We start from the raw sequence: 15,890 nt of genomic DNA on the forward strand, positions 1-15,890 counted from the left end.
TTCAGTAACGGTCATCCACCTGCTCTCATATTACAGACGAGGACGACCTACCCAAGTCCACACTGCTGTCAGTGGGAGACCCCGGAAGTTGGTCATCTGCCTCGAGCACGGGCCAGCGTGCCACCCCCACTGCGGGCCGGAGGGCGGCGCCCTGCACAACCGGGTCACTCTTTTGGTGGATGATGGCTTCTCAGAGTTCAGCTGAAGTCAGCAGGCCGCTTCAGTCTCTAGTGGACTCTCCTTTGTTCTAGCGGCAAACATTCCAGTTGGCAGGAGCTTCTGAAACTCGCTGCATCGGTCCCTTGCGCTCTCTCTCTCCCGCTCCGGATCCCCTCCCTCCCAGTGCCTGGGGAGACTCCTTAGGGTCAAACCCATTCGATTTGTTAGGCCTCTAATTTCTTCCTTTGGTACACTAAAATGCAGAACGCTTACAAATTTAATGTGCAGAAGAAATCAGATAAAGAACTTTTAAAAAACATAAATCCCAGAATCCATCCCCAGGCATTCCAAGTCTTAGCTCTTAGGGAAGGGAAGCCCAGAAACCTGGCTTTTTAATCTCTTTCTTAAAGACACTGGTATATGTATCCCCTTGAAGCACATTTTGAAAAATACAGGAGTAAGAGCACACTGAGTGTGAGTAAAACAAAGACCTGGGCTCCCAGCAAGTTGTTTCTTCTCTTGACTAAAACAAGTTTAAGGCCTCAAGAGGCTTCCTCCAACTAAACCACGGAAGCCACTTCAAAAAGCGTCCTTTACCCAGACTGCCAGGAAATCTCCACAAGTTGACCTGTGAAGAAGCAGGATTGGGTTGTGAACCGCATAGGAAAAGATATTGGTAGTCTTTTAATTAAGAGTAGGGCCCCAACCTTGGGAAAAACCAGCAAAAGTCTTAGTGGCAGATTCCACAGTGGCCACAAGGTGGCGATCTTCTGCACCTATTTGAAACGCTCTGTGCGTTATCATCCAGTTTTAGCTTATATTCAATATTAAATACATCATTAATTTTAAAAGTGTGCATTAATTTTAAAAGGATGCAAGAAGAAATGGTGTAACAGGCGAGCCTTCAAGCTCACGTTTCAGTTAAATACTGACCTGCTCTAGATGGAGGAATTTAGTGTGATTTCCACATCAGATCCCAGAAAAAAGATAAAAATCTGTTTGAGAAAAGGCTGTGGACTTTGCAAAATGAAAAATGTCACTCAAAAAAAAGTGTCTTGGAAGCTTTCTGAGAAGTTGGTTTTTCGGAGTACTAGCAGATGCAATTTGGTCATTAAAAAAACATCATCTGGTAAGATTTCCTTTTTATTAGTCTGTAGTCAGGATCAGAAAATGAAAGGGGGGCAGGAAGAAAGAAATAAAAGAAAAGAGTTCTGGATAAACTTAATAACACCAGGGTAGTCCTGGACCAAAAATGACAGCCGAGCTGAGGCTTGGCTGGTGTAGACCGGAGCTGTTTCTCCTCTACTCAGCTCCCCGGGAGGGCAGGAGCAGGTGAGGAAGCCAGCGGGCTGGGAGCAGAGAGAGGAGAACTTGAGGATCACCACAGCACAACTTCAAGTGAGCAACACAGCCTCGGACCACTGGAAGGCCAAGTCATTGTCAAGGTCACTGCAGGCCTGGGACCTCAGGGACAGAGAGGCCATTGGTTGGGCTTACAGTAAGGTCAAGGCATCATTCCGAGGGACAGGCTGCAAAAGACAGCAAAGGCCTCGGGCCAGATATACGTACATATCTGTGCACATTCAGTAGGGGGAGTGGCTGTTGGCCAGAGCCTCACACTGGGGTCATACATTTGAATGTAGGATCAATGTGTCTAGGGAGGTTAGTCGGAGGGGATGTAGAGGGATAAAAATCACATCCTTTCTAAGGGCACAGGGGAAAGCTGGCTTCACATCCCACCCTCACTTTTCCTTGTTTCTCCCATTGTGCTCTTGGTCAGGATAGGAAATGGTAGAAGGAAGAAAACTCCTTCAAGAAGAAAGAGCTGAGGGGGCTGTTGTCTTAGAAATCTGGAGAATGTGGGAGAGAAAGAAAACCTTTCTCCTTTCTCTTATCCTCCAGCGTGGGGCCAGGGCAAAGACTCAAGGTCCTGGTTGTTTTGAGGGACAGCTGCCCTTTGGTTCGGGGAAATCAGATGAGAGCTCTGGCAGAAAGGATAGAGGTTCTCGACACATAGCAGGTGTGTCTCCAGGACTGTAGCCCATGAGAGCCTTCCGTGTGCTGTTAGACAGCTGGAGGAGATGCTTATATGGCTGAGGAGAGAAGATACCTAAGAGACAGCCTCCTTGGCAAGACCCTCTTCCATGGCATTATACAGGGATCCAGGGAGATGGGCTGCTCAAAGCTAGGCACACAGAAAGAGCTCAAATCTTGCCAAGCGGTTGTGAGACCTGGGGCCATGTTTAATGTAAAACACTGTCAGTGATATAAAGGCAATCAGTTTATTTGCTAGCCCTCTAAATGAAAACCCTATCCCACACCCAGTGTGACGAATGCCTTATCTTTGGGGTACATGTCTCACTGACCTGGGCTGATTTTCTTACACTCGGGTGGTCAACTCTGAGGCAGGAATGGAGAAGCGTAGAGGAGGTCAGTTTTAAGAAGCAACTTTCTGAGTTTTTGTTTGTTGATTTTTACCTTGCATGGCAGACTTCATATTTGAAGATGAAATTTCTGATCCAGAAGGCGGCAGGGAGGGGTGCTCAGAGGGATTTTCTGATGAGTAGGCGTGGATTTGCATGGATTTGTCCACATTCTCCCCTTTGGTCTCTACATAACTGCCAGCCTTCTGCAGGCAGTAGCCCAACCCAAGGAAAGTGAGGAAAGCTGACCGGCTTGCACAGGGGCTGGAATTCTGAAGTGAGCCTGGTGGGCCCAGAGCCCTTGGCAGCTGCTCTGCCTGTTTCTACACCCCTCATTACACACATCACACTCACGTGCAAGACAGTCAGTTGGAAATGAATGCTGCCTTAAATGAGACAATTTTGAAAGTATGAATGGTCAAAACATAAAATTAGAAGTCAAGACAATTTCCCTCCAACTATTTAGAAATATTAAACTAAATATTTAATTTGAACTAATAATAAGCTAAATGCACTATTCTCAGATTGAAACAGCACTTTCAAATAATTGTAATTAGATTTTTTAAAAAGAATTATTTAAAAAAATAACATTTCCTTTGTGTGACTGGTAGTCAAATTACTAGAATCTTAGACATTTTGATCTCACTTTAGATAATTAGCTGCGCTGTGTTAATTTCCAACAACTGTGTCTTTGAGTTCTGTCTGGCAGCCATGTAGATGCTAGTATCACAGAAAACTTGCTGAACGGCCAATATGTTGAATGCCTTGGCAAGGCCACAGAATTACAGTATTTAGTAATATATACTCCTTGCTCTAAGTAGAGTGACTATACGATTTATTTCCAACTTCTGAAACTAAAAGGAGGCACTATTAATAATTACTCCAGGAAAACAGCTATAACCTGGGACTTCCTTACTTTTAGGCAAGGTTTCTTCTTCCATGGTATTTTACGGAAAGGAGAGAGATACAGACATAAATATAGATATTATTCAAGTTCTCATGAAGTTTCTCATATTCCAGGTCATTTCAAACTTCTTTTTATTTTAACAATAAAATACTATTTTTAAAAGATCCTGAAATGATTCAGTCACTTCAAGTTTTGCCTTTTAATAGAGGTCAGCTAATGGAAAGGAGTTGTTTAAAAGGAGGCATAAAAACTTGGCACAGATTTAGTAATTATTCTTGGGGACAGTCCCTCAAAATTTCACTTGTTGGATTTTGCAAGCATTTAAAAAAGCAGAAAAGGTAAGTGGTTGTGCTGTCAACTTTAGGATGAATGGAAGCTCCTATTGTTACGACAGCTCATGGTTTGAAAGGCATTTTTCAGAGACATCATCAGACATGATTTCTCATAGTCAAACAATGAGAAGCATGAAGACAAGTGCTCTGGACAACTTAGTAAAAGGTAACAAAAATTGGCCATTGTGTTGAAGGAGACAATGAAGATGGACTGTGTAGATGGAGACTGAATATGGGAGTGGAAAAAATTCTAAATTAAGCATTATTTTGTGTAATACATGGTTTTTAGTATCAATAAATACTTTAACAAATTATTATGAGTAGACACTCAATTATTTCATCCATCTCCTTGAAAGTTTATATATTTACTTATATATTTCTTGGAAGGGGTAATTAGGTTTACTTATTTTCCTAATTTTAGAGGAGATACTGGGGATTGAACCCAGGACCTTGTGCATGCTAAGCAGGCACTCTACCACTTGAACTATACCCTCCCCCTGTGAAAGTTTATATATTTAAATCAGCCAGAAACTGTCCTTTGGCTCTTCTTATAAGGAATCACCCTGTATTTGGGGTCGGCTTATATCCAGGCATATGTTGTAATCACCATATGGGGTTCTGTTCAGTGCAGTTTTGTAGTGGTAGGCTTCTAAGATTCGGGCTGGGAGAATGAGGGGTCCCCCTGACTCCCTGTCTGGGCAGAAGCGTCGTCAGGACCCCAAGTGACAGAGCAAGCCATTAAGCCTGTGAGCTCTGTCTTCTTTATCCGAAGCCCAGCTGCTGTTGTTCAAAACCCCACCATGCAGGGGAAATGGAAGATGACCACCAGGTTCTCTGCAACCAGAACTCTCTCCGCGCCGCCCTCACTGCCATGGGGCGCTCCATCTCCACCTCAATACAGACCCAAGCCCTGACCCGGTTTGGTGTCAAGATGGTCTGGGGCACATTTACCAAAAGCCAGACACTGGGTCGGTCTGGAAAGAAGGCTGTGTCGGCCTGGTCTCTTTCGGCCTCTTGGAAGCTTACCGTCTAGTTGGAGGTGGGCAAGGCAGGCCCCTGTCCTGACCAGCTCTGCGCCTGTACGCCAGTCCCTTAAACTCACTGAGGGAGTGAGATGAGTTTCCTTCCAGAGCTGACTATTCCTTTTATCTGGGAAAATAAAAGTAAAAGGACAGTGGAAACTTAACATAAAGGTACAGAAAATGAACACCTAAGAAGTAAAAAGAAACAAGGATCAGGGCGGCTGAAGCAATCAGGCTTTCTTGGCAGAAGAAAATTAGGCTCCCCTCCTCCATTCGCTGTGGACTTTTAGTTTCATAGATTTTGGAGTAGGAAGTAAACTGAAGGTCAGGGGAGGAGCACCCACGTACTTAAGGCCATACATATACATAAAAGGGCCTTAGGAACCAAAGAAAATCATCCGGTCTCCCAAACTCGAAAGTAAGGCATGACTTGGTATGTGGAGCGACTTGGGAAAAAGGTAGTTGTGTTCCTGGTGGCCTTGCTCTTAAATTGGATGACTCAGTTCCCCTGAGTTGGTCCTTTAAAGGAACATCAGAGATTTTGAGGTGCTAGGGGCCGGTTTAGGGATGGGTGAGGAGTGCAGGAATGGGGACACGAGAGTGTGGGAGCATCACCAGGACCACTGAGGTCACTTGGTTGACCCAACTGCTTTCTAATGAAGATCTGAGGAGTCAGCCAGTGCCAGGTTGGGGGGCTTACAGCTCTGACACCCTTCATTCTCCAGTTTGCTCCAGTTCCCTATTTGGTTGGCACCATTTACAGCTGGGGAAACAGTTACATGAACTTCTTTGTAGAACTCACATGGACCACAAGCACGCCATCAGAAAGCTATGAGATACAACTGGGGGAGGGTATAGCTCAGTGGTAGAGCATGTGCTTAGCATGCATGAGGTCCTGGGTTCAATCCCCAGTACCTCCATTATAAATAAATAAGTAAACAAACCTAAGTACCCACCCCTCCCCTCCTAAAAAAACTTTTTTAAAAGTTATGAAATAAAAGAGAAAATAGATTCCAGGTCTGCAGCAATCCAGGTGGTTCTAATTCCTACACTTGTGGTTTTCTTTAAAACTTTAAAACATTTGCTTTCTTTCTTGGAAACGATTTCCCGCTTGTTTTAAGCAAAGATCATTGGATGCCAGTCATGATCATAATCATCACAATTATCATCAGAGTGCTTCCCTTGTGTCCTTCCCGCTCTGTGCTTTGTGCTCATCACCCAGAATGCACATCGTCAACAGCTGAATATTGCATTCAGTTTTGGGCAGCACATTTCATGAAGGATATTGGAAATCAGGAAGTTCCCAGGAGAGAGTTGCCGGGATGGTGCAGGATCTGGAAACCACAATAAACGAAGAACAGGCAAAATTACAGAACATCTCTGGCCTGGAGAAGAGAATCCTAATTTTAAAACTGAGAGTTACGAGCTGCCCATAATGCAGAAGGGACCAGTTATAGCTTATTTTGACTTTTGTAAAAAAAAAAAAAAAGAACTTAATAAAACATAGAGCTGTTCAGTATTGGAATGGGCTGGGATGAAGTCATGAGCATCCTGTCCCCAGAAATGCTCATGGAGAGACGGGATGAGCATCTTTCAGCGATGCAGTATGAGGGACTTCTCCCAGGGTAACTTGCAGGGAAAGACTCTGTGTTTGAACTAAGGATATAAAAAGATGTACAACAAAGCGCCTGCCTTCTGAGGACCTACTGTCTTTCACAAGGAATGATGCCTAAATAAATATGTAAGTAACAAGACTAGGGGAGAGCTGTGGGTGGGGAGTGTAGCGGTGGATGTGAAAGGCTTCATTAGGAGGTAGGATGTGGGGTGGCTGCTGAAATGTGACCAGGACTCAGGTTAGTGGTGAGGGAGAATCTGGAGGTGCAGCTGGGGCTGCAGGGAACACTGTGAACAAACCCTTGTGCTAGAACAATGGATGTGCCTAGGACACAGAGCAGTGTTTGTGAGGACAGGGCTCATTGAGATTAGAGACCACTATAAAGGCCAGATCCGGGAAATTCTCAAACTCCAGGTTGTTGCAATAAGTCCTCTGCTGGTAATTAAATTGCTAAATAGCAGTGCCTTTTATGTTTGACATGCAGTGCTGGCCTCTTCGTGCAGTACTTCAGAGAGGCCAAATGCTATGGTAGACGCCACGTAATATCATGGCATTGTTCTGACCTCTTTCATCACTGGAGGATCTCGTCCTAACAGGCTCTTAAGGGAAATAGTACATTCTTTTGGCATTTGCCAGTATCAGCCTACCCACCCCAAACCCTCAAAGCCCACTGTATAATTACCCCCAGGAGGCCAGAGGTCATTTAGAGCAAGTGCAGGCAACACCCAGCTATTAGACTTCAAATTTCAGAGCTCTCCCTAAACTCCAGCCTGAAGCATTTTCCAAATGGGAGGGGCCCCAAAGGTGGGGGGGCCTTTGAGGTTGGTATTTCCTGTGTGCGGTTTGTGAGGTTGGCCTGGGCAGGCTGTGTGCCTGTTGGGAGGGGTGTAGCTCCACTCTCAGGGGGCCCCCTCCCCTTGGCACATACCTCCCCCCGCTTCTGTATTTAGCTAGGCATCTTGGGAAGGAAGCCCAGGTGAGACCTAGGGCTCCTGTGTGACTCACTTCCCCAGATGGGAGAGTTGACTCAGACAGGGAGTGCTGAAAGGCAGATTTTCCAGAAGGGACCTTCCAGTGAGACTATAAGCAGCCAACCAGCCAGTCAGCCAGTGCCTCTCCTGTTTCCTAAGAGAACGAGGAGAAGCTGGGAAGTGGGCAGTCCAACAGTTTAGTTTCATGCAGGGTGATTTCCTGGCCAAGACGGCAGCAATAATTGCCCTGCTCCGTACAGGAGCTGCCTGCAGACAGTTGCCCCCCGGTCTCATTTGAGGGGTCCCAGAAGCCCCACAGTAGCCTACTCTGAGGTTTAAGATGCTACCATCAGGATGGATTCATTGGCTTGCAGCATAAATCTCACTCTGAAGTTCTCTTTAAAAAAGCAGTTTCACCAGGATAGAATAAATTAGTCTATTGGCTCATTCCTCCCTGACAGGAGGAGCGTACTGCCCTGAAGTCATGAGGATTTGGAGAAGGCAGCCGAAGACAACTAGATGTTTTGACTTCAGAGAGCAGAGAGTACCAGGGGCCACATTCACTTCCTTTAGGACTTGCCCCGGCCCAACACAGACCCAGTCAAGCAGCATCTTCTGGCTCTGGGGACCCAGAGCCCAGGATAAGGTTCTGTGCTCTGAAATAGATACTTCTGAACCCAGTTTTAAGTTCAGTCTCTCCAGGAGGAGAAAACACAGGAATCTAGAGTTTGACCATGATCACCACTTCCACCCTTCCAACCTTGCCCTGCATTGCCTGGAGTTCTTGCATTCATTTTCAGCACCCGGCTTTCGTCTGGAGTTGGCTGGAGATTCTCAAGTCTGTTCTCTGTGAGGAGGAAACCCGTTTTCTCTGAGCAGACATAGCACTCTGCAGGTGTGGGAAGTTCTCCATCTCCATCCTGGTCCAGAAGCCCATGTTCTGGGACCATCACACACAGAGCAAAAGCTTCTGCTCAGATGCTTTTCAGAGAGAGAGAAACTGTCCAGCAGATGTCAGTAAGTTCCAGGATGTGCCGGGAGCCTTGCTTGACAGTCAACGGTGCTCTTTTCCAAGCCAGCTCAGCATTCAAAGAACTCAGAGGGCATGTGACTGACCAGAAGGCCTTTAGTAGTGGAGCTCCTGAAGAGGACAGCAAGGAGGGGAAATAGAAGTTCTTGTCCTTGCAGAGAAGAACGGAGATTTGTCATGTGTTTGAGGGTTCCAGGAAGTCTGTGCTACTGAGCCCAGGCTGAGAAATGCTTGGTGAAAGGCAAGGCAGAGATTGTGAAGCACCAGACAGCAGTTCATTCTGCCTATTTCACTGCCACCAGGTACAATCCGGTCTGTCCTTGCCTAGGGGCAGCCTGTTCAAACCACACTGAGGTTCCTCATCCAGCCTGAATGAGGACTTGGCTGACAGCAAAGAGCGCAGGCACCATCAGCCCAGCCTAGAGGACTCCGTTCTGCACTAAAGGGACCCTTCACCCCATAAAGTTGTGCAAACTAGGATCCCTAGAGCCACTATGGCTTGGCCTGGGCCCTGCTTCTGGCTTCACATCAGACCGAATTCTAGAAGAGGTGAGGCAGAGGTGTGAAAAAGAGCTCTTCACTTCACTGCATCCTTTTTGTCTGATCAGTATTTATTTAAAGACTGCTATTTCCAAGTGTGGGGCTAGAAACTTTGGAGGGTATACAGAGATCTAATGTGGGGTGCCTGAGTTTACGGGGCTCAGGATCTTGAAGCCGACTCTGGTGTCCACAGCTGCTGCTGACCAGCACACTGTCCCATCTGCAGTGTGCTGATTCCAGGCAGAGGAATTCCTCCCCCATGCTATAGGATCTTGGTTAAGTCTCTCAATCGATCATCACCCACTACTGCTCCGGATATGGGACTGTGACCTAGGATGGCTAATCCGTCTACACCGGCATCCTTATATTCTGTTTCCTACGGCCAAAGGAGTGAAACCAGCCCATCAATTGATATTTGACCTGCCACACTGTTTCACACTATACAGCAACCAGCATGAAATTCTCCTGGGAAGGGACGGATCCAGTGATGTTCTTATTTAACATGGGATGCACTTGGTCAAATACACACGTGTTGAAACTGGCTTTCTTCTGATTAGCAGCTACTCTCATCACCCTAGAAAGTTGAGTTTCACATTCTACCTAGATTCAGGAGTTTTGAAGGACGAGGATTGTGTCAAATAGCTGGCCAGCAGTTTCCAAGCACTTGGAGATGCTGTGCTGACATGCCAGTCCCCTGCACGGTGGGAGAAGGATACACTGTCATTAGAGAAGGGCTAGGAAAAGTGCTTGCTGAGTATTGTAAACCATTCTCCAAGACTCATAGCGTTACACATTCTATTAGTAAAGCTATATTTTGTGTTTTGCAGTTTTCTTTTTCAGAGTCGAGCCTAAAGTGTTTTCACTTGAGCCTGAAGAGCAGAGGGAGAAGGCACTCAGCCCTTTCACCACTGCTGTACCCCCATGTGCTAAGCAGAGACATAACGTGTTCCTGCTGGTCTCACAACTGGCCTTAACACAAAGCTCTTGGCCTTGGCATTCATTGCCAACCCATTAGTGGTGGCCTACTATATGGTACAGAAGATGAAAGCTGTTTTCCAGCAAACACTATAGCCAGTGGTGCAGGTTTATGTAAAGACCCCGCAGGAATTTTGCTAGCTCTTATCTGTTCCTATGCTGGTGTAAGGCTTAGAGAAACACACAACTTCAAAATCAATCAACTGTAGATTGTGACACTGATACTGTGAATATAAATGTCTATGGAAAGGCATATGAAGATAAGACCAGTAACTTTGAAGTACTCAATATGTCAGTCTCCTGTCCTTGTGGGCAGAAGATAAATATTCATTGAATGAATCAAAGAGTGGTGATCAGTTGAAAGGGGTAGGGTCAAAATTTCACATTTCCAAATGTGTTTTGCTTCACACTGACTGGTTCTAGACAGACAGTCAAGGAGACCCAAGGTAGTCTGTAGGTACTTTAAAAAAAAAAAAGTGACGTATCTCCAACAAAACGCTGGCTCAGTCTGAAGCCTGCACTGGGCTGAGAAAGTTTTCTATTTTCAAGCTCATTTATTTCCTGGAATCTCAGATTCATTCTTATCTCAGAGGGCCAACCCTCTGAGAACTTGACATAGAGGACAGAAATGTAACAATCCATATAAAAAGAATATATTAGTTTCCTAGAGCTTTTATAATTAAGTACTGCAAAAGGAGTGGCTTAAAACAACAGAAATTTATTCTCTCACAGTTCTAAAGACTAGAAGTTCAAAATCAAGGTGTCAGCAGGGTTGGTTCCTCCTGAGGGCTCTGGAGAATTTGTTCACTGCCTGTCTCCTAGCTTCTAGTGACATTCAGGGATTGACGGCTGGCAATCCCTAGCATTCCTTGACTTGGACATACATCTCTCCAGTCTCTGCCTCCATCCTCACATGGTGTTCATCATAGTGTCTGTCTTCATATGGCCATCTTTTTATAAGGACAGCAGTAATGGACTAGGAGCCCACTTCACTCCAGTATGACTTCATCTTAATTAATTACATTGGCAATGATTCTATTTCCAAATAAGGTCACATTCTCAGGGTGCTGAGACTTAGGACTTTGACATATTTGGTGAGGGGGTGGAGAACACAATCAATCCATAATCGGGGATGAGAAATTTTCAGACTCTGCCAAATAATTAATCTTGCCAAAGCATGTAAGGTAACATCTTAGAGAGGTTTGATTTGCGACAGCAGGTTCATGGGGCTTTTGAAAGAAACTAAGACATCCAATAATGTATTCACAAAGGACAGAAATGTTCCTGTTCTCTTATTTTTCCATCTCAACTCTGATTAGAATGTCAACAGTCACCTAAAAGATAAAGGCTCCATATCTCATCACCAATTTCCAGAGCCACCTTATTTTCAGTTTCTCAAATTTGAAGATGTCAGGAACACACCGTTCAGTATTTGTATCAGTAGCACCAGCTTTCTGTATCTTGTTAAGATGCCTTTTCTCCCCAGGGCTTTCCACCTACCAGATTTTCCACACAGCTTCAGTGCATGTAGAAATAGAAAAAAAAAATATTCCACAGAGGTTAAAGTGATGTGAGGCTGAGTCGTTAACAGGGTTGTGTCTTTAGGATAAGTGGGTATTAAAATAGTCAATTTCAAAGAAGTAGACTGATCACCCCGTTTTGGTTGCACCAATAATGAGAACAAAGTGATGATACTTTGTGTCATTCATTTGCTAGTGTGTTTATAATTTTTCACTGGGCAGATGCTGGAATGATATATTTTGTCTTATGCAGCAACACTAGACAGACAGCTAATATTTTTTTCCAGTTGAGTTATTCATAGCTCAACACTGTTGTAGAAAGATGTCATTTCATTCCTTTTACTGCAGAGAAAGGAAAGAGTTTGTGCTACTCTTCACCGTTGAGCTGGAACAGCCTGTGGCTAATGCCCATTTGCAAAACCACATTGGGAGAGAATTTTTTACTCTCTCTGCTTTCTGACCTCCCCAAAGACATCACTGTCAAGTGCGGGCATTAAAAGCTCTATTGAGGGTTTCTACAAAGATGGTAGGGAAGAAGGGAAGGCTGTAGGTGCCCAGCATTTGGACTAGATTAATCTTACCCCTGTGGACTAGGCCACCAAGACTAATGATACGCAGTCTATACCATAGGTCCCACTGGGACACGCATAATTTTCTCCAGGGAGGAAATGCCTTTCCTTGAGAGCCACAGGGTTCTGTATGCTGCACTGAGAAAATCTAATCCATTTCGGCTGATTACACTGAGATACTCTCTGTTCCCAATTAAATCAATTATCTGAGTAATCTTCATAATTAACGGTAGAAGACTTGAGCTGTCAGGACTGGCTGGAGCAAAAATATTTGGGTGTGTGGGTTAAGCCACAGTTGCTCTGTGGGTGTCTGAGGCTCAGGCAGGGAAGGGGGCCGACTGCACACTGGGGCCAACTTTCTCAATTAGCAATGGACTTCAACTAAATGGCAGACAGTGCTTTCACCTAGAAGTTAGGAGACAGTGTTCCTGTTCAACCTCTGGCACTAGAGAGCTGTATCACATTGAACACAAGTCTTCTCTTCAGAATGACTTATTTTCACTTCTGTAAAATGCAGGAGGCAAGCCAGATGGTTTTTGTCAGTATTTACAAAGCAAATGCTGAATATCAGGCATTGTAGTGAGCATTATTTCATTTAAACCTCATAACCAAACTTCTAGGACAAGCAAGACACAGAGAGGATAAGTAACTTACCCAAGGTCACACAGCCAGTAATTTTCAAAGACCAGAGAATCTCTCAGCCTCTTGACGTTCAGTAGGTATTCTGTGAGAATTGTTCCACATGTAGATGTACTTTTGATTCATGGGAGAGGGTGAGCTCCGCATCCTTCTCTCCTGCCTTCTTGACAGCCCCTCCTCTCAGGTCCTTTCCAAAGGTGATTTTGACAGCCATTGCTGAGAGTCAAGTGGAAGGAAGACTCTGTGTTTCAATTAAGGCTTAAATTAATTTAGATTCTTGCTATTCCAAATCTGTGGATTAACAGCATGGGTATCACCTGCAATCTTTCTGGAAATTTGGAATATCAGATCCTCCTTCAAATGTATTAATCAGAACCAGTATTTTCAACTGGATGCTTTTTAAAGATTGAGAGGCACTGATCTGAGGCTGGCTCTTGGTCAGTCAAATTGGAACCACTGCAGGGGATTTCTGTTTTCTGTCACTTCTGGTAAGCTCTGAAGGCCCTAGGCCGAAGTGCCAGGAGAGGGGTGCCTTCTTTCCAGAAGTTAGTTTTAAGCCATTTGCACAGTGCCAAGAATATGTGTTTCATTTTTTAATTTCTTTCCCAAATCATCTGCGTTTGACTCTCTGCTCCACTTCCAAAAGGAATCTTCCAGTAGCCAGAAGAGCTCTTTGTCGGCTAACCGCAGCGGGGGAGGCCATTATGAACAGATTAATGTATGTGCAGGATGAAATTCTCCAATGTCCTTTTCCAGGCAGGAGAAAATGCTGTTCTAACTCTCCCACTGGCTCTTCTCCTTTATATAACAATGATGCTACACAAAAGCTTTCTATGGAAAGATAATTGGATTTCTAACTCTATTTGTTCAGAACTCACTTAACATTATAATGGCCCTAGTTATATTGTTTTATCAACTCATCAGTAGTTAAGTACCAATTTCTTAATAAATGTCTAGATTTTTGTACCTACATCTAGCATTACCAAAGCAGGAAGGGAAAAAGCAGCTAGAAATAGAAATCCATTAATAAAAACAGATACCACATAGCCTTGCTGCACTAGGCTTAAATGCACTGGGTAAATTTAGGTGCTATTTTTTTTATCTTAGCTATGTATGTATTTGCTTAGTGTTTAATCACTGTGGTACTTTTGGCAAGTGGGTCACCGAAGAAGAAAAATATAGCCTGTATTCACAACTGAAGTGCCAATTTAACTCAATCTAAAATGAATTAAACATGTACTTTAATCTAGTAGTGATTATCCCTCCGTCGCACTAGAGATGGCAACAGAACCCTGTTTCCTGAATGCTCTAGAGCTTCCCCTTTGACATTTTAGGGGGAAAAAAAAAAAGTAGAGATAGTACGTGCGCGCGCGCGTGTGTAAGGATTCTAAGGATTTTGTTTGTTTGTTTCCGTTATGTGCGATGGGGATTTCTTTTCCTCTTTTTCAGATATATGATAATAATGGCTTTTTTCCCAATGTTTTTCCTTCTCTACTCTTCCCCTGGACGAGGAAGAAGCTACCACTTAATACCGGAAACAGAACTGAATGCATTACTTGCTAAACAAGTGAGAGCTGTGTTTGTAAGACTCTAAAGAAAGCAGATGTGTGCTCTTATAGGAGGTTTGGGGATGCCTGGCGCTCAGGGATTGGTGGTCTTTTAGAAGGGGGCGTGGTTAGGGATTGGCCGACCTGCTGCCATGGAAATCAGTTACTGAAGTGTGGCTGCTGCTGATTGGCTGACTTTCACAAGTGTATGACTGTTGCTGATTGGTTGGCTTTCAAAAAAGCATAGTTACAAATTCAAAATTATCATTAATTGGTTGGGAAGGGTTTAAACCTGAATTTGGTAGTTACTTGTTACTACGATCAAAGGGCATTCAGTCTTTCTTTCTTGAATTGGAAGTATTGGCACTTTTTATGTTCATCTCCCCCCACCTTCCCGTCCCCCTATCCCCACTACACCCTACCCCACCCCAGCCGTCTCAGGGAGCCTGTACGCTCATCCTGGTGTGAAATATTGGGAGAGAGAATTTTTACGAGTCCCTTGAATCTTAAAGTGCCCATATTTTGGCACTCTACCCTAGGGTAAAATAGGAAATACATGGCTCCTGTGAGGGCCAGTCCCCCTTCCAGAGGCAGCTTTTCTCAAATCTCTTGCCATTCTTTGTCACGGAGCCCAGATTCGGCCTTTGGTCACATTAGAACAGCCTGTACCTATCAGCAGTAAACTCATCAGTAGTAAAGTACCGATTTCTGACATGGAGGAAGCCTATCGGTCATCCCTGCTCTCAAACTGCTCCGTAAAATTTAACTGTCCTGTGCCCCACTCCTTCAGGCTTCTCCTTTCCAAAAAACCAGGTGAGGAGAGTTCCAGGCAATATAATGTATTTCACGATGCAAAGTTGTAGCATAACTGTTAAGGGCAAAGACCCTGAGTAGCACTCTGTGCAATACATCTGTTCCTGAAAAGGGACACAGGCATGTGTCCAAAAAGAGCACAAAGACAAACACACAGATATTCTAATTCCAGCTGGTGTCATTTACCAGCTGCATGATATTGGGCAATTTACTTAAACTCTCTGAGCCTCAATTTCCTTGTTTGTAAAATGAGAAAGAGGTAAATCTCAGTACTTGTCTCACAAGATGATTGCAAGGGTTCAATGAGAGGAACACCTAAGACACATAGGATGGTACCTGGTGGGTAGTAAGTGCTCAAAATGTTGGTTATATCATGATTTGCTATTTTTATATGTAATAAAATCTGGTGGTACAGTAGAATAAGGCCTGATCTGGAATTCAGAAGGCCTGCGTTCAAATCTGACTAATATTCCTAACCAAGTGGTCAAGGGTTAGTCACTAAACTTAGAGACATGATTTCCTCATTCACATAGTAAGAATCCATGCATTGCCTACACATAATTGAAGATAATATTTACTAACCTCGTGGTGCTATTTAAATCACCTTCCCAGGGCTTCAATTTTCTTACCTATAAAATGGTGCTAATAGCTGCTTAGTCTAAGAGAGAAGGTGGCTTTGAGTATTAATGAATTAATATAGATGAAATGATAAGGAACCACAGATATCCTCATTAATTGAGGACAATTGATATTTGATAATTGGTGTTTAAAAAATTAAAGGAGAAATCACTTAAAACTGGAACCAGAATCTCACCATACATGGCATTT

General features: G+C 44.1%; 1 protein-coding gene across 14 annotated transcripts in view; it reads right to left on the reverse strand.

Annotated features, from left to right (window-relative positions):
- CCDC148 (coiled-coil domain containing 148) overlaps positions 1–15,890 on the reverse strand; it is a 325,980-nt gene that overhangs the window by 12,965 nt on the left and 297,125 nt on the right. For 4 of the 14 annotated variants that reach the window (XM_074363720.1, XM_074363726.1, XM_074363722.1 and 1 more), the window contains 3 exons: positions 12,718–12,918; positions 4,848–9,693; positions 52–247 (listed from right to left, as the gene is read on the reverse strand). In XM_074363720.1, coding sequence (XP_074219821.1) covers positions 12,825–12,918 — 94 coding nt within the window. In that variant the 3' untranslated portion in view covers positions 52–247; positions 4,848–9,693; positions 12,718–12,824. Of the gene's footprint in view, positions 1–51; positions 248–3,603; positions 9,694–12,717; positions 12,944–15,890 lie in introns of those variants that run through there. The other 10 variants (XM_074363725.1, XM_074363718.1, XM_074363724.1 and 7 more) reach the window with 8 other exon arrangements.

Source organism: Camelus bactrianus, chromosome 5, assembly GCF_048773025.1.
Source record: "Camelus bactrianus isolate YW-2024 breed Bactrian camel chromosome 5, ASM4877302v1, whole genome shotgun sequence".
In the NCBI taxonomy this organism is placed as follows: domain Eukaryota; kingdom Metazoa; phylum Chordata; class Mammalia; order Artiodactyla; family Camelidae; genus Camelus; species Camelus bactrianus.